General features: G+C 34.7%; 1 protein-coding gene across 1 annotated transcript in view; it reads left to right on the plus strand.

Moving 5' to 3' along the window:
• The window catches only part of STXBP5L (syntaxin binding protein 5L), a 419,146-nt gene that overhangs the window by 246,643 nt on the left and 146,274 nt on the right, over positions 1 to 26,229 (plus strand). The window contains exons 12-14 of the mRNA XM_021692509.1: positions 2,592 to 2,664; positions 14,350 to 14,497; positions 15,368 to 15,435. Of these exons, the coding sequence (XP_021548184.1) occupies positions 2,592 to 2,664; positions 14,350 to 14,497; positions 15,368 to 15,435 (289 nt within the window). The remainder of the gene's footprint in view (positions 1 to 2,591; positions 2,665 to 14,349; positions 14,498 to 15,367; positions 15,436 to 26,229) is intronic.

The raw sequence follows: 26,229 nt of genomic DNA on the forward strand, positions 1-26,229 counted from the left end.
AAACTTACTACCCTTCCAAAAGCGACTATTTCTAAGTTTATGTATTTTCCCAAAAAGTTTATGCATATGCCCAAGTGTACTTATCTATGTATACATTATCTCTTTTTTGTGCAAATGAGAACATATTCCATGTGCTATTCCATATTACACTTTTTTTCACTTAGTGTATTTTGAGTATGATTCCATACTAGCAAATATGGAACTTCATTCTTCTTTGCAGCCACATAGTGATAAATCTTACGCATATGTTACACAAATAAATTTATTAACAGTTTTTAATATTGATAAATCATTTGTGACATCTGACAATTCAATTCAACTTGCTTTTCAAAGAACACAAATGCCTCTTATCTCAGGGGGTATTGCCCAGAGTAACTAAGTAACTATACTCAGAATTCATCAATTTCACATTTACATTTAACTGTATCTGGTCCTCTACAAGCATCATAACTAATGCATTTCTCTTCAGAGAAATAGTAATTGGTATAGAGCTTTTTACCTGTAGGGGGCTAAGGTTAAAATACTGAGCCTGCTCAAAAATAAACCAATCTAATAGAGGAAGTGATACTGTTGGCATCTATTGAGCATGTACTATGTGCCAGGCTTTGCGTTAAACATCTCCATATACATCTAATCTTCATAATAGTCTAAGGTAGTTATTATTTTGCCATATCAATGGATAAAGAAATTGAATTAATATAATTGAGCTAATAAGTTAATGAATTTGCTTAAGATCAAACTGTTAATAAATAATAGACACAAAATTGAACCTAATACTGACTGACTCCTAAGGAAATCTTTTTATTCAGAGATTACTACAGTACACCAGGTATTTCTACAAAGGTGAAACTTTTGCTACCAGTTTTTATTATTTGAAAAGAAACAATACTAATCTAACAGATGTACCTACCTAAAGTGAAAAAATAGATATAACTACCTAAAATGATTATGAATTTTGCTTATTCATGCTAGTGTCTCAGCTATTTTATTTTTGTAGCAGTTGCTTCCCAATCAATGATTACCCTGGAGAGAAGACAAAGAAAAAATGTAGTAGTATAGAACTCCAGTGTTCCTTCAACTGAAAACTAAACCAAAAAACAAACAAACAAACAAACAAACCCCAAACCCTAAAAACCCTAAATTCAAAAGTGCTGAAATAATGTTGAAAACTTAAAACAGCTCTAAGAGATCAGGGAAAGGTGGAAGAAGCCTCAATTTGAGAACAGATTAGGTGGCAAACAGTATGAAGACTGCATACTGTCACATAGACATGCCAAACAAGGGTATACTCCTCAGTTTTGGGGTTTCTGTTTCTAGTTTTTCTCTTGTAGCATGTGACTTATAAATATGATAGGTTCTACAGCTTCTCAAGACTCTAAAGGCTTGTGAAGGACTATGAAGGCCATCTTTTCCAGTTTCCCACCTAAGACTTGAATACCCTGAATAAAATTCCCACCACGTGATTGTTGAGCTTTACTTAAGGTAGCTAGTAGAAACTGCTGGAATAATGAAAACAAATGAGAATTTAGAATCAGAAGGTAAAGTTCCAGCTTTTTCAGTTAACTAGCTTTGTAAATTTGTGCCAATCTCATAATCTCTTTGGACTTCAGTTTTCTCTATGAAATGAAAAATAGTAATACCTGTTCTAGCTGAGAATCAAATATCGTGTATGTAAGATGTTTTTGTAAATACTTTTTCCTTAAATTGAGAACACTTTAACTGTGCCTTTCCTTTGTTATTCCCTATTATAGATGGAAAGCAGTGTCTTCCCTGACCACAATAGCTAAATCAGTGCTCTCCCACCAACCACAAGTCATTTCTTATACTATTAACTTTGAAAAGAATTCTTTTCATAGCTCACATTATTCTGTGAATTTATCTTATTTGTTTAGTTCTTCATGGTTTGTATACATCCCTGGGATGTAAACTCCATGAGAATAAGGACCTTGTCAATTTTATTTTCCATATATCCTTTGTTCTGAGAATAGTTGCTAGAACATATTGAAAGGAGGAGGGGGGCGGTTAAAGTTTAGGAATTTGAAAATCCTAGACTATCCCTCAGATTCCTTGCCTTTTTGAGGTATATACGCTTAGGGACATATCTTTAAGTACATGTTAAATCACATTGAATTGAAATTAAATTTTTTGGTATAAGGAGTGTTGCTCTCATAGGGAGGTGAAAATGTATCACAGCTCAGGAAGGCAGAACTACTATTTCCTTAGAACATCTCCTTGTACCTATAAAATCAGATCTAAAATGGAAGGTTATGGAAGAATAAGATAATTGTGAGACGGAGGTGACAGACTCTCCAAATAATCTGCTATCACCACCTCATGATTATTGAGAAATGTTTAACTCTATGCCTATTCAACTTTTCATTTTCATATTCCCTATAATGATCTTAAACATTAAGTCTGAGAAACACAACAGTATTTTTCAAAGTGCTCTTTGTTACTTCTTACGTTGGCTCATATTTTGGTCTTCTGAAATCATTTAAATAACATTTGTAAGGAGATAAAGGAAATGAAAATTTGGTGATTTTATAAAATATGAAATATGAAAACTTCCACTTTCTATTTTTTACTTGTAGAATTTCAAGAACCTTATGCTGTTGTAGTACTTCTGGAAAAAGATCTCATTGTAGTTGATCTGACACAAAGCAAGTAAGTTGTTCATTTACAGATTGACACTATTTTTATACTCTATTCATTACAATTAAAATACAGGAAGACGTTATAGATAACTGACAGTATATGTTAGATGATTAAATATTCTTTGTGTGGAATATTGTTATGCTAGAATTGTAGAAATGTAATTGATTCAATAATGAAAACTAAACCAGGAGAGTTTAGGAAACACAAAATTGTAACTTATTTTAAAGGCAACACCTGATGTTTGGAAAGATGTATTTGGAGACTCAGGACACATAAAATGGATCACGTTTCTGCTGTTAACCTAAGCAAACACAATTGTTATGAAAATTTGTACAGTGTACTATATGGCCATCTGCTAGACTATTGACTAAAGGAAAATGGTACATGATAAAAATATTATTGAACTATTGTAGCAATAATACAGAAGAGCAGGATCTGGAGGGTAGAGAAGATGGAGGCCTTCTTTCACTTTCTTTTCTTCCTTGTTATGTTGTAGGCAATGGTAACAAATATAAAATATTGCTATTAGAGTGGTGATCTCACCTCCATTACATGGACAGTAAAAGTAGATGAAATTGATTAACACTGTCTTCTTGCTACACATTTTCATTGTAAATGATGATAGGCATGAAACTGATTTTCCCTCACTTTATTCCTTTTTTAATTGAAGTATATTTAACACAATGTTATATTAGTTTCAGGTGTACAACATATTGATTCAACAATTCTATACATTACTCAGTGCTCACCACAATTAAGTGTAATTACCATCTGTTGCATTACAGTATTATTTCAGTATTATTCACTATGTTCCCTGTGCTGTACTTTTCATCCCCATGACTTACATATTTCATAACTGAGTTTATACCTCTTAATCCCCTAAAGTGATAAAACAGATATAACTACCTAGCCCATTGTTTCCCCTTTGGCAATCACCAACTTGTTCTCTGTATTTATGAGTTTAGTATTTTTGTTTCTTTGCTTGTTTTGTTTGTTAGATCCCACATGTAAGTGAAATTATATGGTATTTGTCTGTCTGACTTATTTTACTTAGGATAATACCTCCAGTCCCATCCATGTCGTCACAAATGGCAATATCTCATTAGTTTTTATGGCTGAATAATATTTGGTAGATAGATCAATAGATAGATATAGGTTGCTTCTATATCTTGGCTATTGGAAATAATGCTGCAATAAGCATAGCGTGCATATATCTTGGTAAATACCCAGTAGTAGGACTACTGGGTCATATGGTATTTCTATTTTTAATTCTTTGGAAAACCTCCATAGTGTTTTCCATGGTAGCTGCACCAATTTACATTCCCACCAATAGTGTACTAGGGTCTCTTTTCCTCCACATCCTTGCCAACACGTGTTATTTCTTTCCTTTTTTATTCTAGTCATTCTGACAAGTGTAAGGTGACATCTAATTGTAGTTTTGATCTGCATTTCCCTTATGATTTGTGATGTTGGGCATCTTATCATGTGTCTATTGGCTATTTGTAGGTCTTCTTTGGAAAAAGGTCTATTCAAGTCCTCTGCCCATTTTTAATCAGATTATTTGTGGGGGTTCTTTGATGTTAATTTGTGTAAGTTATTTAAGTATTTTGGATATTAGCCTTTTATCAGATATATCATTTGCAAATATCTCCTCCCATTCAGTAAGTTGCCTTGTCATTTTGTTGATTGTTTCCTTCACTGTCACAAAAACTTTTTATTTTGGTGTAGTCCCAGTAGTTTATTCTTGCTTTTGTTTCCCTCGCTGGAGGAGATATATCTAGAAAACTGTTTCTACAGCAGATGTCAAAGAAATTACTGCCTATGTTTTCTTCCAGAGGCTTTATGGTTCCAGGTTTTGCATTTAGGTCTTTAATTTGAGTTTCTTTGTGTGTATGGTGTAAGAAAGTGGTCTAATTTCACTCTTTTACATGTAGCTGTCCAGTTTTCATAGCACCGTTTTTGAAGAGACTATCTTTTTCCCATTGCATATTCTTGCATCCTTTGTTGTAGATTAATTGACCACATAAGCATGGGTTTATTTCTGGGCATTCTATCTGTTCTGTTGGACTAGGTTATGTGTCTGAGTTTTTTTTGTTTTGTTTTGTTTTTGCTAGTACGATATTGTTTTGATTATTACAGCTTTGTAGTATATCATGAAATCTGGAATTGATGAGATACCTCCAGCTTTGTTCTTTTTTCTCAAGATTGCTTTGGGTGCGTCCCTGGATGGCACAGTCAGTTAAGCATCTGACTCTTGGTTTCAGCTCAGGTTGTGATCTCAGGGTTGGGGGATTGAGCCCCACATGGGGCTCCATGCTCAGCAGGGAGTCTGCTTGATATTCTCTCTCTCCCTCTGCCCCTCCCCACCAGTCTCTCTCTCTCCAATATAAATAAATAAATCTTTAAAAAAGGATTGCTTTGGCTATTTGGGGTCTTTTGTGGTTCCATACAAATTTTAGGATTCTTTCTTCTAATTTTGTGAAAAATGCTGTTGGTATTTTAATAGAGATTGAGTTAAATGTGAAGATTGCTTTGGGTAGTATGGACATTTTAATGATACTCTTTCAATCTATGAGCATGGAAGATCTCCATTTGTTTGTGTCATCTTTCTTTTATCATGTTTTATAGTTTTCAGAGTACAAGTCTTTCATCACCTTGGTTCAGTTTATTCCTAGGTATTTTATTCTTTTTGGTGCAATTTTAAGTAGGATTGTTTTTAAATTTCTCTTTCTGCTTCTTCATTATTAGTGTATAGAAATGCAACAGATTTTTGTATATTATTTATCCCACAACTTTACTGAATTCATTTATCCATTCTAGTAGTTTTTTGATGGGGTCTTTAGGGTTTTCTATATATAGTCTCATGGATCTGCAAATAATGACAGTTTTACTTCTCCCTTACCAATTTGGATGTGTTTTCTTTTTCTTGTCTGAATGCTGCAGCTAGGATTTCCAGTACTATGTTGAATAAAAGTGGCAAGAGTGGACACCCTTCTCTTCTTCCTGATCTTAGAGTAAAAGCTCTCAGATTTTCACCACTGAGTATGATGTTAGCTGTGGGTTTTTTATATATGACCTTTATTATGTTGAGGTATGTTCCCTCTAAACTCACTTTGTTGAGAATTTTTATGAGGAATGGATGTCGTATTTTGTCAAATGTTTTTCTGCATGTATTGAGATGGTGATATGGTTTTTATCCTTTCTCTTGTTAATGTGATGTATCTTATTGATTGATTTGCAAATACCAACCATCCTTGCATCCCTGGAATAAATTTAACTTGATCATGGTGAGTCATGCTTTTAATGTATTACTGAATGTGGTTTGCCAATGTTTTGTTTAAGGATTCTTGCATCTATGTTCATCAGAGATATTGGCCCATAAATTTTTTTTTGTAGTGTCTTTGTCTACTTTTGGTATCACAGTAATGCTGGCCTCATAGAATGAATTTAGAATTCTCATTCCTCTTCTATTTTTTAGAATCATTTAAGAAAAGGCTTAACTCTTTAAATATTTGGTAGAATTTGCCTATGAAGCTGTCTAGTGGGGAGTTTTGTTTGTTAGGAGTTTTTGACTACTGAATCAATTCCATTACTAGTAACAGGTCTGTTCAAATTTTCTATCTTCCTAAATCAGTTGTGGAGGATTATGTTTCTAGAAATGTATCCATTTTTTTCCAGGTTGTCCAATTGGTTGGTATATAATTTTTCATAATATTCTCTTATAATCCTTTGTATTTCTGTGGTGTTGGTTGTTATTTTTTCTTCATTTCTGATTTTGTGAGTCGTCCCTCTTTTTCCCTTGATGAGTCTGGCTAAAAGTTTTATCAGTTTTGTTTATTTTTTTAAAGAACCAGTTCTGGGGCACCTGGATGGCTCAGTTGGTTAAGCATCTGCCTTCGGCTCAGGTCATGATCCCAGGGTCCTGGAGTCAAGCCCCAACTCAGGCTCCCTGCTCAGCAGGGAACCTGCTTTTCCCTCTTCCTCTGCCACTCCCCCCTGCTTGTGTTCTGTCTCTCTGTCAAATAAATAAATAAAATCTTTAAAAAAAAATAAAGAACCAGCTCCTGGTTTAATTGATCTTTTCTATTGTGTGTGGATTTTTTGGTCTCTATTTTATTTATTTCTCTCTAATCTTTATTATTTCCTCTCTTCTACTGGCTTTCAGCTTTGTTTGTTCTTCATTTTCTAGCTCCTTTAATTATAAGATTAGGTTGTTTGAGGTTTTTCTTATTTCTTTTTTTTTTTTTTTTAAAGATTTTATTTATTTATTTGAGACAGAATGAGAGAGACAGAGAGCACATGAGAGGGGGGGAGGGTCAGAGGGAGAAGCAGGCTCCCCGCCGAGCAGGGAGCCCGATGCGGGACTTGATCCCGGGACTCCAGGATCATGACCTGAGCGGAAGGCAGTCGCTTAACCAACTGAGCCACGCACGCGCCTGGTTTTTCTTATTTCTTGAGGTAGGCCTGTATTGTTATAAACTTCTCTCTTACAACTGCTTTTGCTGTGTCCCAAAGATTTTTTAAAAAGATTTTATTTATTTATTTGACAGAGAAAGAGAGTGTGCACAAGAGAACACAAGCAGGGGGAGTGGCAGAGGGAGAAGCAGACTCCCCACTGAGCAGGGAGCTAGATGGGGGGCTCAGTCCCAGGACCCTGGGATCATGACCTGAGCCGAAGGCAGACGCTTAACTGACTGAGCCACCCAGGCACCCCATGTCCCAAAGATTTTGGACTATTATGTTTTTGTTTTCATTTGTCTCCATGTATTTTTTGATTTCCTCTTTGATTTCTTGGTTGAACCCATTGGTTGGTTAGTAGCATTTTGTTTAGCCTCCATATGTTTTTTCTTTCCAGATTTTCTTGCAGTTGATTTTCATTTTCATATCATTGTGGTTAGAAAAGTTGCTCGATATGATACTAAGCCTCTTAAATTTATTGAGACTTGTTTTATGGCCTAACATGATCTACCTTGGAGAATGTTCCATGTGCAATTGAAAAGAATGTGTATTCTGCTGGCTTTGGATGGAATGATCTGTATATATCTGTATATATTTGGTCTGTTGTGTCCAAAGGCACTATTTCCTCTAGATTTTCTGTCTGGATGGTCTATCCATTGATTTAAGTGGGGTGGTAAAGTCCCCTACTATTATCGTATGACTTAATTTTTTTTCCCTTTATGTTTGTTAATGTGTGCTTTATGTATTTGGGTGCATAGATATTTAAAATTGTTATATCATCTTCTTGGATGTTCCCTTTATCATTATGTAGTGACTTTTTCTCTCATTAGTCTTTGTTTTAAAGTCTTTTTTGTCTAAGTATTGCTACCCCTGGTTTTGTTTTGTTTTTGCTTTCATTTTCATGCTTTATGCTTTCTCAGCGCTTCACTGTCAGTCTGTATGTGTCTTTAGATCTGAAGTGAGTCTCTTGTAGGCAGCATATAGATGGGCCTTGTTTTTTAACCATTTAGTCATGTAAGTCTTTTGATTGGAGCAGTTAGCCCCTTTAAAGTAAATTGTTTCCTAGTTGTTTTTGTAGTTCTTCTCTGTCCCCTTCTTCTTCTCTTGCTCTCTTCTCTAAAAGCATTAAATTTCTAATTTGTCCTCCTACTCTTCTATCTTCTTCCTGACTCTGATTTTCCCTCATTCTATACTCTAGACCTACTGATCTTCTCGTGATTTAATGGCTTTCTTTAGTGTTATGCTTGGATTACTTTCTATTTATTTTGTGTGTATCTACTGTAGGTTTTTGATTTGTGGTTACCATTAGGTTCATATATAATATCTTATGGGTATGGCAGTCTATATTAACTGGATGGTCATTTAAGTTTAAATACATTCTAAAAGCATTAAATTTCTAATCTGTCTCCATGTTTTATGTATATGATGTCATAATTTACATTTTTTGATTGGTTTTGTAGATATAATTTTCTATTTTTGTGTTTTAACCTCCATACTGGCTTTATAAGTGATTAATCTACTACCTTCATTACATGTTTGCTTCTACCCGTGAACTTTCTTCATTTCATAATTTTTTCTAGTCAAAGCCTTTTCTTTCCACTCAAAGAATTCCCTTTAACATTTATTATAAGGCTGGTTTAGTGGTGATGAGCTCTTTTAACTTTTGTTTGGGAAACTTTTTCTCTCTCCTCCTATTCTGAATGGTAACTTTGCTGGATAGAGTATTCTTGGTTGCACGTGTTTTTTTTTTCCCCCTTTCAGCACTTTGAATATATCATACCACTCTCTTCTGGCCTACAAAGTTTCTGCTGAAACTGAGCTGATAGCCTTATGGGATTTCCCTTTATGTAACTTTTTTTTTCTCTTGTTGCTTTTAAAATTCCATTACTTTTTGCCATTTTAATTATTGTATGTCTTGGTATGGACCTTCTTGGGTTTATCTTGTTAGGGGCTCTCTGTGATTCCTGTATCTGGATGTCTGTTTCCTTCCCCAGATTAGGGAAGTTTTCAGCTATTATTTCTTCAAATAAGTTTTATGCCTCCTTTCTCTTCTCCTTTTGGGATCCCTATACTGTGAATGTTAATACTCTTGATGATGTTGCTGAGTTCCCTTAACCTGTTTTAATTTTTATTATTCTTGGTTGGTTGCTTGCTTTCTAATACCCTGTCTTCCAGATTATTTATCCATTCTTCTGCCTACCCTAATCTGCTGTTTATTCCCTCTAATATGTTTTTATTTCAATTATTGAATTTTCCATCTTGCCTGGTTCTGTTTTATATTTTCTGTCTCTTTGTTGAAGTTCTCACTGAATTCATCCACTCTCTTTTGAAGTCCAATGAATATCTTTATAACCATTACTTTGCATTTTTATCAGGCATACTGCTTACCTCAGCTTTGCTTAGATCTTTTGCTGTGATTTTGTTCTTTCATTTTGGGACATATCCCTCTGTCTCATTTTGTCTAACTCTGTTTGTTTTACTGTATTATGGAGGTCAGCTATATCACCTGGTCTTCAAAATAGTGGCCTTCTGTAGAAGAAGAAGAGGTCCTGTGGTGCCCTTTAGTGATATTTCCCCTAGTCACCAGAGCTAGATGTTCCTGGGGTATAATCTCTACGGGTTGGGTGGACTGAGCAGCATCTGTCCTTAACCCAGTCAGCTGCAATGATCCACTTTGCCTGCTCTGGGTGCACTGGACAGGGTTTGGTCCCTGTGATGTTGAGGGGCCCAAGGTCTCTGTTGCCTTGTAGGTGGGTGGGGTCAACAGGCAGCCTCGCTGTCTACAATTAGCCTCTGCAGAGGCACACGCCATGCCAGGGCTTTCTCCCTTTTTGGCCCACAGATGCTTTTGTTGATGGGTGAGGCCAGGAACTAGACTAGGTTTTTGCAATCTCTACCATAACTGTGGATACACTGACCAGCAGGGCTCTCTCTCTGCATAGTCGCTAAAAGGCTTGGTTGCTGGAATTGTAGGTATGCTGCTGTGTGGGGTTATCTCCCCCTCTCCCCAGGGCAGGAGTCATTTTGGAGTGGCACTGGTCCCTACCAGGGATGATTGCAGGATGTAAAGGGGCAGGGGCTGCTTTGCAGATGGGTTGAATGGGGTAGGGCACACAGTTCTAGCAAGATATGTGGAGAGTGTTAGGGCTGGTTTGCAAGTGTCCAGCTATCTAGGCTGGGGGATGTGAGGAAAAACGGCACTCACCAACACTTGTTCTTGGAGAAGTCTCCTGAAGATCGCTGTCCCTCCATTGCACGTTTTGAGATTAGTAAATTTTCAAACAACTGCTTCTGTGCTGTGTCTCAGTTGGGGTTTTTTATTATGCTGGATCTTTAAAGGCAGGGACTCAGTTTCCTATCTCCCTCTGTCTTTCTTGGAGTTAAGCCCCATTGGTTTTTAAAGCCCTGTGTAAATGGAGACTCGTCTTCTCAGTGCAGATCCCCAGTGCCTGGGATGCCTGGTGTGGGGTCTAATCTTCTTGCCTCCCCATGCTTGGTATCCCTCTCATTTGTGTTTAGTCTTACCAGGGATCTGGTTCCCAACTACATCTCTGCCCCTCTTACCTTTTTCAGTGTGGCTCTTCTCTGTAATTGACTAAGGAAAGTTTGTTCTGCCAGTCTTTAGATCATTTTCAGAGTTAATTGCACAGATGTAGTTATCTTGTCTGTGGGAAAAAGTGAGCTCAGGATCCTCCTACTCTTCTATCTTCTTCCTGACTCTGATTTTCCCTCATTCTATACTCTAGACCTACTGATCTTCTCTAAGCCCTTATACATGCAGAAGTTTTGTACATTCTCTCTTCTCTGCATGTATTAATTTTCCCTTCCTTTTTCTTCTTATTAACATCTTATCTGTAAGAAACAACTCCGATATCATTCCTCATTAAAATTTTTTTTTCATTACCTATAAAATTTGGTCAAATATCCTATTACAGACTTGCATACTTCCCTTCCCCTCTCCTTCATAGCTCTGACACAGATAAAATTTTCCATTTGTTTATTATTGCTTTAAAGATTCTCTACTAGACAGTATAGGTATCATGAAGGAGGAGCTTTGTCTGCACATGGAGTAGGTTCTCAGTAAATTTCTGTTTAATGACTTACAGCCTGGGAGTTCTACTTTCTATGTCATTTAAAAATGTCAGAGACGGGCACCTGGGTGGCTCAGTTGGTTAAGTGTCTGACTCTTGATTTCAACTCAGCTCATGATCTCAAGGTTATGGAATTGAGCCCTGCATTGGGCTCCTCACTCAGTGGGGAGTCTACTGGAGATTCTCCCTCTCCCTCTGCGCCTCCCCACCATGCTCTCTCTGTCTCAAATAAATAAGTAAATCTTTACCAAAAAATGTCACAGCCAAAGTACTTTATGCTCATTTGCAGCACATATTTCAGTATTTTGAAAGGGATATAGTATTAGGGCCATAAGATCATCATCACTGATTCTGCCTGGCTATTCTATTTATCAACATTAAACTTGATTAAATTTTATATACATATATGGATTTATGTCTCTTCCTCTAAGTTCTAATATTGGTTTTATTAAAATGTACTGTTCTGATCTCAGTGGTACTCTTCTTTCTGTGCCACATTTCTTGGTTTCTTATACCTTATCTAATTGGCTAATATCTTTCAAGGCCCACTATACCTTTAATACTCAGTGTTTTCAGTATATACATTTATTCTTATGCTTTTCATTAGTTTATATAAGTATGTGAAATAACCTTTTGCTACTTATTATTTCACCTTCAGCAATACCATGTTTTAAAATCTTTGTGACATCCCCATATCATTGCCTATTACAAGAAATTTAACATATTCTCTTTCCTTTCAGTTACCTTTAACCGTGTTTCATGTTATTATATTGCAGCTTTATACTCCTTTTCAAAGTAATTTAACTCTTCTTCCCTTCCCTCCTTTTTTCCATTTAATTGTTTATATAAAATAAGCATTAGGGCTTACAAATTTTTCTTCTTGATTTCTTAGATTTATATCTTTGCTTACATCTCCATATCTAAATTCTTATAACATATTTTGTTATTTTTTACTTATCTTTTTCTTTACTCTTTGCCAATATACTAAAGTAATTTTCCCCATTTTCATGATATTGTTCACCTTGTCAGGAGTCTGTCATTGTAACCTCTTGCTATTATCAAATCCCAAGTTATAGATGTGGTCATTAAGGTGACTCATGTATTTTACTTCTAATTCATCAATCTCAGAAGTGTTTAATTTCTACTCTGAGACAGAGAACAGCCAATCCATCTATTTTAACCTACTTGCTCTCTCTCTAATTTATTTCTGGGTCCAGGTAGTACTTTATACTTTTCAAGTTTTTATTTAAATTCCAATTAGTTTACATACAGTATACTATTAGTTTCAGGTGTATAATATAGTGATTCAGCACTTCCATACAATGCACAGTGCTCATCACAACTGTACTCCTTTATCTCTATCACCTATTTAATCCATTCCCCTACCCACCTCCTCTCTGATAACCATCAGTTTGTTCTCTATAGTTAACAGTCTGTTTCTTAGTTTGCTCTTTTTTTACCTATGCTCATTTGTTTTGTTTCTTAAATTCTTACATATGAGTGAAATCATATAGTATTTGTCTTTCTCTGACTGACTTATTTCTCTTAGCATTATATTCTGTAGCTCCATCCATGTCATTGCAAATGGCAAGATATCATTCTTTTTTATGGCTAATATTCCATTGTGTATATATACTATATCCTCTTTGTCCATTCAAAAGTTGGTGGACACTTGGGCTGCATCCATAGTTAGGCTATTGTAGAAAATGCTGCTATAAATACTGGGGTGCATGTGTCCCTTTAAATTAGTATTTTTGTATTCTTTGAGTAAATACCTAGCAGTGCATTGCTGGATCATAGGATAACTCTGTTTTTAACTTTTTGAGGAATCTCCATACTGTTTCCAGCGTGGCTACACCAGTTTGCATTCCTAGCAACAGTGAAAGAAGCTCATTCCCCTTTCTCTGCATCCTCACCAACACCTGTTGTTTCTTGTGTTGTTGATTTTAACCATTCTGACAGGTGATAGGTCATTGTAGTTTTGATTTGTATTTCCCTGATAATAACTGATGTTGAGCATTTTTCCATGTGCCTGTTGGCCATCTGAATGTCTTATTTGGAAAAATGTCTATTCATATCTTCAGCCCATCTTTTAATTGGATTATTCACTTTTGGGGTGTTGAGTCATATAATTTCTTTATATATTTTGGATACTAACCCTTTATCATATATGTCATTTATTAAATTCAACTTGCTCCTTTCCACCTGATTTTGCATATACCACTATTCTTATCTGGGATAGAAATCTGCAGTATTTCAGATCGGAGGGAAGAAAAATTCTTGCTAATACACACACATATCATACTCTCCAAAGATTAGACTAAGTTTTTAACTAAGTTCCTAATGATATGGGGGAAAATTATTTTTACTAGCCCCCATGACCTTGTAACATGAACATACAGACCTAGAACACATGCAGCATAGACTAATACTCAATGCCTTCTACTACAGTTCCTGTTATATCTGGTACATAAGAAGTGCATGGTATATTATGGCTATAAGAATTCTTAATGTGGTTCTATACTGATACCCATTTTTAAAATTATGGTAGGCTTGAGGATATGAAATTTACTATATCCATAAGTCTGTATTCCCACCATGTTCTCTAGTTAAGTTTACTTTGGAAATGATCTTAAACATATATAATCATACACACACCTACATAGCAAACTCATCTTTCAATTATTCCTGCAAAAGACCAGAAACACTTGTGTATGTATTACCTCACTAGGAAACACATGTCAAAATTACTAAGATATTTTAACATTTATATTATATATTTACATGAAACTGTACATAGATAAAACACCTAATTGATATGCTTTAATACATTCACTAATAAGTCAACTTGACGAATACATTTTCAGTTTAACATAATTCATTCTATCCATATTAGCAAGGTGGTATCACTGTGAAATTTTGGAATTACAGAAAAGACAGTGAATTTATTCAAGTAAAATTCTACCTGTATTCATATTACATTTTGCAGATAATCTTAAAAGAGCATTCTTGTTCATGTGATCCTTGTTTTATGATACTTAAGTGAAATATGTAATATTTAGAAGATTTTAGGATTTGTTTTATAAAAGTGATTTCATTTTTTATCTTTGCAAAATAACACTAATATATTGTCTTCATCTGTTAGTTTTCCAATCTTTGAAAATCCATATCCCATGGACATTCATGAGTCACCAGTTACATGCACAGCATACTTTGCTGATTGCCCACCAGACCTGATTCTAGTACTCTACTCTGTAGGAGTCAAGCATAAAAAACAAGGATACAGTAATAAGGTAAAAGTAACAATTAAAAATAAGTTTTCTTTATATTCATATTATATGATCATGCTATTTCCTGTTCTTTTTGACCTTCCATATAAGAAGACTTGAACTAAATTCTTTTGCAGTCATAAGCTGTTGTCAATAAAAGACGTAACTTGTGAAATTTAAATTTCCTAAATGCTACATAGCTTTAAGCCGACAAGAGTATAAATTTCTTATATACTTAGTATATACTTATATACTGAGATATAGTTACCTATCATATATATCTATATACTAAATATATATTTGAACCATAAAATGTAGTTTTTAACTATTTTAGATGAAGGATTATATTTTACAAAATCCAAGAGTCAACTCTTTTCAGTTAATTGTTATTCAGTGGTTAACAAGACACAACAGTCATTTGTTAAACAACTTTCTAAATTCCATTTTGTTGTATTTAACTACAGGATTCAAATACTTACAATAGTAATAGACTCCCTCTTTATGATTTCTATTTGCACAAGGCTGTTGGAATGGACAACTCAAGGGGGCACAATTTACGTAGTATTCTGTGTTAAACAGAACTATGATAGTTTGGTGGTACACAGACTATGCGGCAAATGTAGCAGCACTGTATTTGTATGATTAAAATACTTTTTAAGTACTTTTTAATATTTGTTAAAATTTATATTTTTAAAGGAGATGGAATTGTGCATTTGGAATTGTTTGTTCAATGAAAGAATTAAAAGATAGCTGCACACTTCATCCTTTGTTACTTTACAGCTATTGCCTTTAAGTGAATCTTTTGCCATTATTTTAAAATGTTTTCATTTAAAATGTTTGTTATTTAAATTTAAAAAATAAAACTCATAAATTCTTCCTGAATAATCTATTTAGGAGTGGCCAATCAGTGGAGGAGCTTGGAACCTTGGGACACAAACATATCCAGAAATTATTATTACTGGGTAAGTGGGATGTGATTTATGACTTCATCAATTCATCAACAAAAGATTTTATTGAATTTTTACACTTTCCTATAATTGTGCTCTAGGCAGTACCAGAAATATCACTACTTCCTATAGCAACTGACTTCATGCTCTAATATTACGAATGAAAATAGAGACATAACAACAGATAAAGATATTTAAAAGATTATAAAGAGCTCCTCTTATGAGATATAGAACAGATATACTTTTTCGTATTTTTTCCACTAAGTACTACTCAAAGCCCTGGGTATTATATATTAAACAAACATAAGATGAGTGGAAAAGGTGGAGAGAAGTGAAGCTGTCTAGGGCCCCCCAACACCCAAGAAATGACATGATAGTGAGTTTGTTAGGTTTTCTTTTTACTTCATATATCCCAGACTTGGAGCTGAAGTAGCTGGCAACTTGAAACTGCCAATGGGCACAGATAACACAATAAAAAAAGCCCAACAAAAGCTAGCACTCTCTAGCCAAAGGATGAGATAAGGGGACCTATCAAGATAGAAAACTGTTAGAAAATAATCTCTCTAACCACCACAGAAAAATCTATGGCCCACAACAACCCACTCCAGCAGAGGCTAAGTGGAGAGCATCAGTTTCTGACATTGAGCAAAAGCTGAATAGGGAACTTTTAACCCTGCTGGTTGGTAATGAAACCCATCACCTATAGTTTTAGAGGAGATCATGTGGGGAACCATAATTCCAAACACCACCCAGCAGTAATGAGGAGCCACACATTTCCCTCTTCTTGGGTCACTGCAAGTCCAGTGAGGAAGGAAAGAAGAAAGATAACAAGGCTGAAAAATTACATAAAAAATAATAGCTGAAAACTTCCTAAATTTGGCAATAGACATGTCTAATCCTATAGATTCCAGAAGCTGAATGAACAAGTAATCTACAAGACACATCATAGTCAAACTTCTGAACACTAAACACCAAGTAAAAAATCATGAAAGCAACAAGACAAATGATGCAGTACAAATAGTGCAAAACCAATTGGATGACAGTGGATTTCTCATCAGAAACCATGGATGCCAGAAGAAAATCTGATCTGTTTCAAATGCTGAAATAAAACAACTGGCAATCCAGAATCCTATACCTGACAAAAATATCCTAGAGGAAATATTTAAGTCAATTACAAATGAGAGAGGATAAAGTGAGGTAAAGGGAGCAAGGTTTTTATAATTACCTCAAAATAGTAGTAATGATGACACAAGAAGCCTGTGACAAGTAAAGCAACCATTAAAAAATATACAAAAAGATACACTAAAAAACATTATTGACACATCATAAGGATGTATTAAATAATTGAAGAAATCCATAAAAATGCAGAGGAAAAGAGTGTGTGTGGGGGGGGGGCAGAAGCCCTAATAATATCAATGATTCCATTAAATATAAATCAGAGGGGGAGACAAACCATGAGAGACTATGGACTCTGAGAAACAAACAGCGTTCTAGAGGGGAGGGGGGTGGGAGGGTGGGTTAGCCTGGTGATGGGTATTAAAGAGGTCATGTATGGAATGGAGCACTGGGTGTTATGTGCAAACAATGAATCATGGAACACTACATCAAAAATTAATGATGTAATGTATGGTGGTTAACATAATAAAATAAAAAATATATAAACAGTCTAAATACACCACTTCAAATGCACAAATTGGCAGAGTGGATTAAAAACATGACCTAACTATATGCTATTTCAATATACTTACTTCAAACATAACAGTATAGTTAGATTAGGAGAAAAACAATGGGAAAATACTCCATAAAATAATCAATGGAGAGTGACATCAGCAAGATGTCAGAATAGGTAGCCCATATGTAACAACAGGATATGTTCCAAAAAACCTTCATGAAAACCCCAGAAATTATTTAGGAAATCATAGTATCCCAGGCAAGCTGAAAGTCCAGAATAGCCACAGCCATCTCATTTCATTTCAATTGTGTCATCTCCTCCCCCAAATTGTCACAGCTCATATTCAGGTGGAAAGCCCAACTTGCATCTTCTTTCATGAGAGGGAAATAGAAAAGCAGAATGTACATTCAGTGTTCCTCCTTTTCAGGGGGATCCCCAAGAGACTGACTCAGGTAAGACAGAATCTAAAGTACTGATGGAAACATGGACGCCTGAGGGCAGAGAACAAAAGAGCTCAGTGGTTTGTTGAAGCACCAAAAACTTGCAGTGCTGCCGGCAGACAGTAGAGGGAGCAGAAGACAAGCCATTGATGATAAACCAGAAACCTCTCTAATTAGGAAATTATACACACAAGCCCAAAAAAGACACATCCTCATTAAAGGTTTGAGAAGCCCCCATGATCTCTACCTGGACTGATTGGTGAAGGTCTTCCCCTATACAAAGCCAGTTCATAAGACAAGGCTGTAATGCTAAATTCAAAACAAGATATAACAAGAAACACAAAGAAATAGTGAAATATGGCCCAGTTGAGGAATAAAAAACACCTTCAAAAACTGACCCTAAAGAAATGGATATCTGTGAATTATCTGACAGTTCAGAACAATTGTCTTAAAGAAGCTCAATGCACTATAAGAGTATACAGACAACTAAATAAAATCAGGAAAATGATGAATGAATGAAATCAGAATATCAATAAAGAGCAACTACAAAAAAGAACCAAAAAGATATTTTGGAGGAAAATGCTGAATTGAAAAATTTTATTAGAAGGAGGGATCAACAGAAGACAATCAGTAGAAAGAATCAGCAAACTTGAAGATAGGTAATATGAAAATTATCAAGCCAGAAGAACAAAAAGAATGCCTAAAGGATTTATAGAATACCATTAAGCAGACCAATATAAGCATTATGGAAGTCTCAGAAAGAGAAGAGAGAGAAAATAGGGCTGAAAACTTCCCAAATTTAAGTAAATGAACATATACGTTCAAGAACCTCCAAATATTCCAATGAAGGTGAACCCAAAGAGGCCCATACTGAGATATATCATAATCAAATGGCCAAACACAAAGAAATAATCTTGAAAGCAGCAACAGAAAAGTTACTCATCATGTATATGGAAACTCCCATAAGATTATCAGTGGATTTCTCAGTAGAAACATTTTGTAGAAGAGTGTGGGTTGATATATTCAAAGTGCAAGAAGAAGAAGAAAAAAAGCAGCCTTGAATACTAGATCTGGAAAACTACTTCAAGAATGATGGAGAAATAAAGACCTTCCAAGATAAAAAATGAGAATGTTTATCACCAATACACCTGCCTTACTAGAACTGCTAAAGGGAGTCCTTCAAGTCAAAATGAATGAAAACTAGACAGCAAAATAAAGCATAAAAAAATATATAGACAAAACCAAAATCCTATAACACAGTATATAATGGTATATATAGTGGTAGTATATAAATAACTTTAAATTCGGGTTTAGAATTTAGAAGATAAAGGATTTTTTAAAAACTATATAAAACTGCATCAGTAAGAGAAAGGATTAAAACCGTATCATTTAAATAGATGCAGAAAAAGCATTTGACAAAGTACAACATCTATTAATGATAAAAACCCTCTGCAAAGTAGGTCTAGAGGGAACAAACCTCAACATAATAAAGGCCTTATATGAAAAACTCATTCCTGACATCGTACTCAATGGTGGAAAACTGAGAGCTTTTCCCCTAAGATCAGGAACAAAACAAGGATGTCCACTCTAACCACTTCTATTAAGTATAGTACTGGAAGTCCTAGCCACAGAAATTAGACAACATCAAGAAATAAAAGGCATCCAAATTGGTAAGGAAGGAGTAAAACTCACTATTAATGGATGCCATGATACTATAGAGAGAAAACCCAAAAGACTCCACCCAGAAACTACTAGAACTAATAAACGAATTCAGCAAAGTCAGGATACAGTATCAATGTACAGAAATCTGTTGCATTCCTATACACTAATGACGAAACAGCAGAAAGTGAAATTAAGAAAACAATCCCATATATAATTGCATCAAAAACAACAAAATATCGAGGAATAAACTTAGCCAAAGAGGTGAAAGACCTATATTCTGAAAAGTTTAAAGCACTGATGAAATAAATTCAAGATGACACAGAGAAATGGAAGGACATTCTCTGCTCATGGATTGGAAGAGCAAATATTGTTAAAACGCCTATACTACCCAAAGCAATTTGCAGATTTAATGCAATCCCTATCGAAATACCCACATCATTTTTCACAGAGTTAGAACAAACAATCCTAAAATTTGTATGGACTGAAAAAGACTTTGAATATCCAAAGCAATCTTGAAAAAGAAAAACAAATGGAAGTATCACAATTCCAGATTTCAAGTCACATTACAAAGTGATAGTAATTAAAACAGTATGATACTGGCATAAAAACAGACATATAGATCAATGGAATAGAACAACAACAAAAAAAGAAATAAACCCACAACTATTTGGTCAATTAATCTTCAACAAAGGAGGAATGAATATACAAAGGGAAAAAGACAGTCTCTTCAACAAATGGTATTGGGAAAACTAGACATCCACATGCAAAAGAATGAAACTTGACCACTTTTTTCACCATTCACAAAAATAAACTCAAAATAGATTAAATACCTACATGTGAGACCTGAAACCATAAAAATCCTTGAAGAGAGCACAGGCAGTAATCTCTCTGATATCAGCCATAGCAAATTTTTCTAGATATGTCTCCTGAGACAAGGGAAACAAAATAAAAAATAAACTATTGGGATTATATCAACATAAAAAGCTTCTGCACAGTGAAGGAAACAATAAAACAAAAAAGGCAACTTATGGAATGGGAGAAGATATTTGCAAGTGACATATCTGATAAAAGGTTAAGATCCAAAATATATAAAGAAATCATACAACTCAATACCCCCAAAACAATCCAATTGAAAAATGGGCTGAAGACATGAACGGACATTTCTTCAAAGAAGACATGCAGATGGTGAACATCACCCATCAGGGAAATGCAAATCAAAACTATAAAGAGAAATCACCTCACACCTGTCAGAATGGCCAAAATCAACAACACAAGAAAAAAAAAGTGTTGCTGAGGATGTGGAGAAAAGGAACCCTCATGCATTATTGATGGGAAGGCTAACTGGTGAAGCCACTCTGGAAAACAGTATGGAGGTTACTCAAAAATATTAATTATAGAACTACCCTATTATCCAGTAATTGCACTACTGGGTATTTACCCCCCCAAAACAAAAACATTAATTGAAGGGATACATGCACCTGTATGTTTTCTGCAGCATTATTTATAATAGCCAAACTATGGAAGCAACTGAAGTGTTCATTGATAGATGAATGAATAGAGAAGATGTAGTGTATATATATATATATATATATATATATATATATATATATATATATATACACACACACACAAGGGAATATTACTCAGCCATAAATGAGAATGAAATCTTGCCATTTGCAACAACATGGATAGAGTTAGAGAGTATAATGCTAAGTGAAATAAGAGAAGGACAAATACCATATGAGTTCATTCATATGTGGAATTTAAGAAAAAAAAAACTAGCAAAGAAAAAAAAGACAAACCAAGAAACAGACTCTTTTTTTTTTTTAAAGATTTTATTTATTTTTATTTGACACAGAGACAGAGATAGTGAGAGAGAGAGCATAAGCAGGGGGAGCGGCAGACAGAGGCAGAGGGAGAAGCAGGCTTCCTGCTGAGCAAGGAGCCAGATGCGGTACTCAATCCCAGGACCCCAGGATCATGACCTGAGCCGAAGGCAGCCGCTTAACCGACTGAGCCACCCAGGTGCCCCCCAAGAAACAGACTCTTAACTACAGAGAACAAACTGATCATTACCAGAGGGATGGGGGGATGGGTGACATAGTGTATGGAGATTAAAGAGTACATTATGATGAAAAATATAAAATATATAAAACTATATAAACTATAAAAAACTATATAACCTAAACTATATAAACTATAAACTGTATATGATGAAAAAATAAACTATATAAAATAAACTATATTAACATTTATAAAATATAAAAAGATGTAATTTGTGACATTGGTAACAAAGTGAAGGGGGAGCTGTAAAGGACTAGTTTTTTAATGCAAATGAAGTTAACTTGGTATCACTTTAAAATAGATGCTTATAACTATAAAATCTCTTATATAATACACACGGTAATCACAAAGAAAATGCCTACAGAATATGCACAAAAGAAAATGAGAACAGAATCAAAACATGTCACTATAAAAAGTCAATGAAACACAAAGGAAGGCAGGAAGAGAGAAAATGTGGGACAAAATAAATACAAGATAGAAAGAAAATAATTTTTAAATGGCAATAGTAAATCCTTCCTTGTCAGTAATTTCTTTAAATATAAATGGATTAATTCCCAAATCAAGTGGTTGCATGTATTAAAAACAAAAAGGATCCAACTGTATGCTGTCTACAGAAATTCACTTCAGGTATAAGGACAAAAATAGGCTGAAAGTGAAAGGATGAACAAATATATTCTGTGCAAATGCTATCCAAAAGAGAGCAGGAATGACCATACTTATGTAGGAAAAAATATACTTTAATCAAAAATTGTCATAAGAGACAAAGAAGTACATTATATAATGATAAAATGACCAATTCACCAGAAAGAAATAAAAATCATAAATATATACGTACCTAGCACCAGAGCACCCAAATATATAAAGCAAACATTGACAGAATTAAAGGGAGAAAGAGGTAATAACACAAAAATAGTAGGAGATTCCAACACCCCACTTTTTTTTTTAATTCAATTAGCCAACATATAGTACATCTCCAGTTTTTGATGTAGTGTTCAATGATTCATCATCTGCATACAATACCCAGTGCTCATCACATCAAGTGCCCTCCCTAATACCCATCACCCAGTTACCCCATCTCCCCACCTACCTTCCTTTCTGCAACCCTCAGTTTGTTTGCCAGAGTCAAGTCTCGTGGTTTGGCTCCCTCTCTGATTTCTCCCCCTTCAGGTTTCCCTCCCTTCTCCTATGGTCCTCCATGCTATTCCTTATGTTCCACATATGAGTGAAACCATATGATAATTGTCTTTCTCTGAGTGACTTATTTCACTTAGCATAATCCCCTCCAGTTCCATCCATGTCAATGCAAATGGTGAGTATTCATCCTTTCTGATAGCTGAGAAATATTCCATTGTATATATGTACCACATCTTCTTTATCCAGTCATCTGTTGAAGGGCATCTTGGCTCCTTCCACAGTTTGGCTATTGTGGACATTGTTGCTGTGAACACTGGGGTGCAGGTGCCCCTTCTTTTCACTACATCTATATCTTCGGAGTAAATACCCAATAGTGCAATTGCTGGGTCATAGGGTAGCTCTATTTTTAACTTATGAGGAACCTCCATACTGTTTTCCAGAGTGGCTGTACCAGCTTGCATTCCCACCAACAATCAACACCCCACTTTCAATAATTAATAGATCTCCCACACAGAAGAACAATAAGGAAACAGAGGACCCAAACAACACTATAGACCAATTGGACCTGGGAGACATGTACAGAATGGTCCATTCGGCAACAGCAGGATATACATTATTCTCAATTACACATGAAACATTCTCCAATATAGATCACATGTTAGGTCACAAAATAAGTTTTAACAAATTACTAAGATTGAAATTATAACAACTTTTACAACCACAATGAAATAAAACTAGAAGTCAATAGCAAAAGGAAGACTGGAAAATCCACAAATATGTGGAAACTAAGCAACACTAAGAACTTATAACAGAATCCAGAAAATTTGCAGGGTACAAAGTCAAAACACCATAATCAACAGATCAACAAAGAAATCACAAGGACATTGGAAAATATCTTGAGACATGAAAATAAAAATACAATATACCAAAACATGGGATTCAGCAAAAGCACTGCTAAGAAGTTTATAAATAAACATCTAAGAAATTTATAGTAGAAAATGTTATGTTAAAAAAAGATCTGAAATCAACAATCTAACTGTACACCTCAAGAGATCAGAAAAAGAAAAAAACCAAACTTGAAATTGGTAGAAAGAAGAAAATAATAAAGGTTACAGCAGAACTAAAATTGAAATCATGAATAGGAAAATAGAAAAAATATTGAAAACTAAGTTATTTTTTAAAAGATCAACTAAATTGACAAAGTTGTAGATAGACTAATAAAAAAGGTAAAAGACTCAACAAATACCAGAAATGAAAGAGGAGACATTGCAATTGATGCTGCTGAAATTACAAGGTTCATAAGAGACTACTCTGAACAATTATATGCCAACAAACTGGGTAACCTAGAAGAAATGGGTAAATTTCTGGAAACGTACAACTTATGAAGACTGAATCATTAAGAAATTAAAAGATCTGAACAGGTATTAACTAGGAAGGAGACTAAATAAGTAGTAATAATTTAAAAAAAAGCAACAACAAAGAAATGTTTAGGACTAGATGTCTTCTCTAAACAATTGTACCTAACATTTAAAGAAGAATTAACACCAGTCCTTCTCAAACTCTTTGGAAAAACTGAAGAAGAGGGAACACTTCCAAACTCATTTATGAGGCCAGCATTATCCTGATATGAAAATCAAACAAAGATACTACCAGAAAACTACAGATCAATATCCCAAAGGAATATCAACGCAAAACTCCTCAACAAAATACTAGGAAATTGAATACAACTGCACATTTAAGGATTATACATCATGAACAAGTGGAACTTATTCCCAGGATGCAAGGATAGTTCAACATATAAAAATCAATCATTGTGATAAACCACATTAACAGAATGAAGGACAAAAAGCACACAATCATACCAGATAATGCTGATGATGTATTTGACAAAATCCAACACCCTTTTATGATAAAAACATTCAATAAACTAGTAATAAAAGGAAATTGCCCCACCATAATAAAGGTCATATGTGAAAAAGTACATAGCTAACATCATACTCAATGATGGAAAATCTGAAACTTGTCCCTCCAAGATCAAGAACAGGGGAAGGATGCCCACTCACAACTTCTATTCAACAGAATACTGGAAAATCTATCCAGAGCAAAACACAAGAAAAATAAAGAGCACCCAAGAAAAGAAGATTTAAAATTATCTCTATTTGTGTATGCAGAATTCACACATTCACACACACATACACAAACTGTTAGAACTTAGAATCCAGAAAATTTGCAGGTTACAGTCAAAACACAAAATCAGTTACATTTCTGTTCACTGACCATAAATAATATGACAGGAAATTAAGAAAACAATTCCATTTACAACAGAATGAAAAATAATTTAAGATTTAGGAATTAAACTTAACCAAATAAACAAAACTGTTAATAACAAAACCCACAAAACATTGAAGAAAGACATTAGAGACACAAATTAATGGATAGATACCTCATGTTCATAGACTGGAAGCCTTAATATTGTTAAAATGTTCATACTACCCACAGTGATCTACAGATTCAGATTAAATCATTATCAAAATCCCCATGGTGTATTTTGCAGAAATAGAAAAAAAATCCTAAAATTAACATGGAATCTCAGAGAACTGCAATATCCACAACAATCGTGAGAAAGACAAAGCTAGAGTCTTCACACTTCCTGGTTTCAAGACATGATAATTAAAACATAATACAAAGTAATCCAAACAGAATTATATTGGCATAAAAACAGACATATAAACCATTGGAACAGAATTCATAAATATACTGTCATCTATATGGTCAGGTCTTTGATAAAGTTACCAAGGCTATCCAGTGGGGAAAGAATAGTGTCTCCAACAAATGATGTTAGGAAAATAGGATTTGCTCATGTAAAAGAATGAAGCTGGATTTACCTTACACCATATACAAAAATCAACTGAAAATGGAAAATCCTAAATGTAAAACCTGGAACTATAATAAACTCCTGAAAGAAAACATAGGGGAAATTTTCATGACATTGGATTTGGCAATTATTTCTTGGATGTGACACCAAAAACACAGGTAACAAAAGCAAAAATAGACAAATGAGACTGCCTCAAACTTAAAAACTTCTGTGAAGCAAGGAAACAATCAACAGAGGAGAAAGGCAACCTATGGAATGGGAAAAGTTATTTGCAAAGCATATATCTGATAAGGCTTTAATATTCAGAATATAAAGAACCCTATAGCTCAAGAGGAAAAAAAATCCAGTTAAAGATGGGCAAGAGACTTAAATAGGTATGTCTCCAAAGATTTACAAATGGCTAACAAGCATATGAAAAGATGCTCAAAATCACTACTCATTAGAGAAATGCAAATGAAAACCACAATATCACTTTATACCTGTTAAGATGATGGTACTATAAAATAACAACAAAACCAGAAAATAAAAAGTGTTAACAAAGATGAGGAGAAATTGGAAACTCTGTGCACTGGTGGATGGAATGTAAAATGGTACAGTTGTTATCAAAAACAGTATTGTGTATCCTCAATAATGAAAAGTAGAGTTACCTTGTGGTCCAGCAACCCCACTTCTAGCTAGATAGTCAAAAGAATTGAAAACAGAATATCAAAGAGATATGCTCATTGCATCATTATTCACAGTAGCATGAAGGTGGAAGCAACCTAAATAACCATCAAAAGATAAATAGGTTTTAAAAAGTATTACATACAGTGATGCCTGGGTGCCTCAGTCGGTTAAGCTGCTGCCTTTGGCTCAGGTCATGATCCCAGGGTCCTGGGATCGAGCCCCGCATTGGGCTCCTTGCTCAGCAGGGAGCCTGCTTCTCCCTCTCTCCCCCTCTGTTTGTGCTGTCAAATAAATAA

The sequence above is a fragment of the Neomonachus schauinslandi genome, chromosome 1 (genome assembly GCF_002201575.2).
Source record: "Neomonachus schauinslandi chromosome 1, ASM220157v2, whole genome shotgun sequence".
NCBI lineage: Eukaryota > Metazoa > Chordata > Mammalia > Carnivora > Phocidae > Neomonachus > Neomonachus schauinslandi.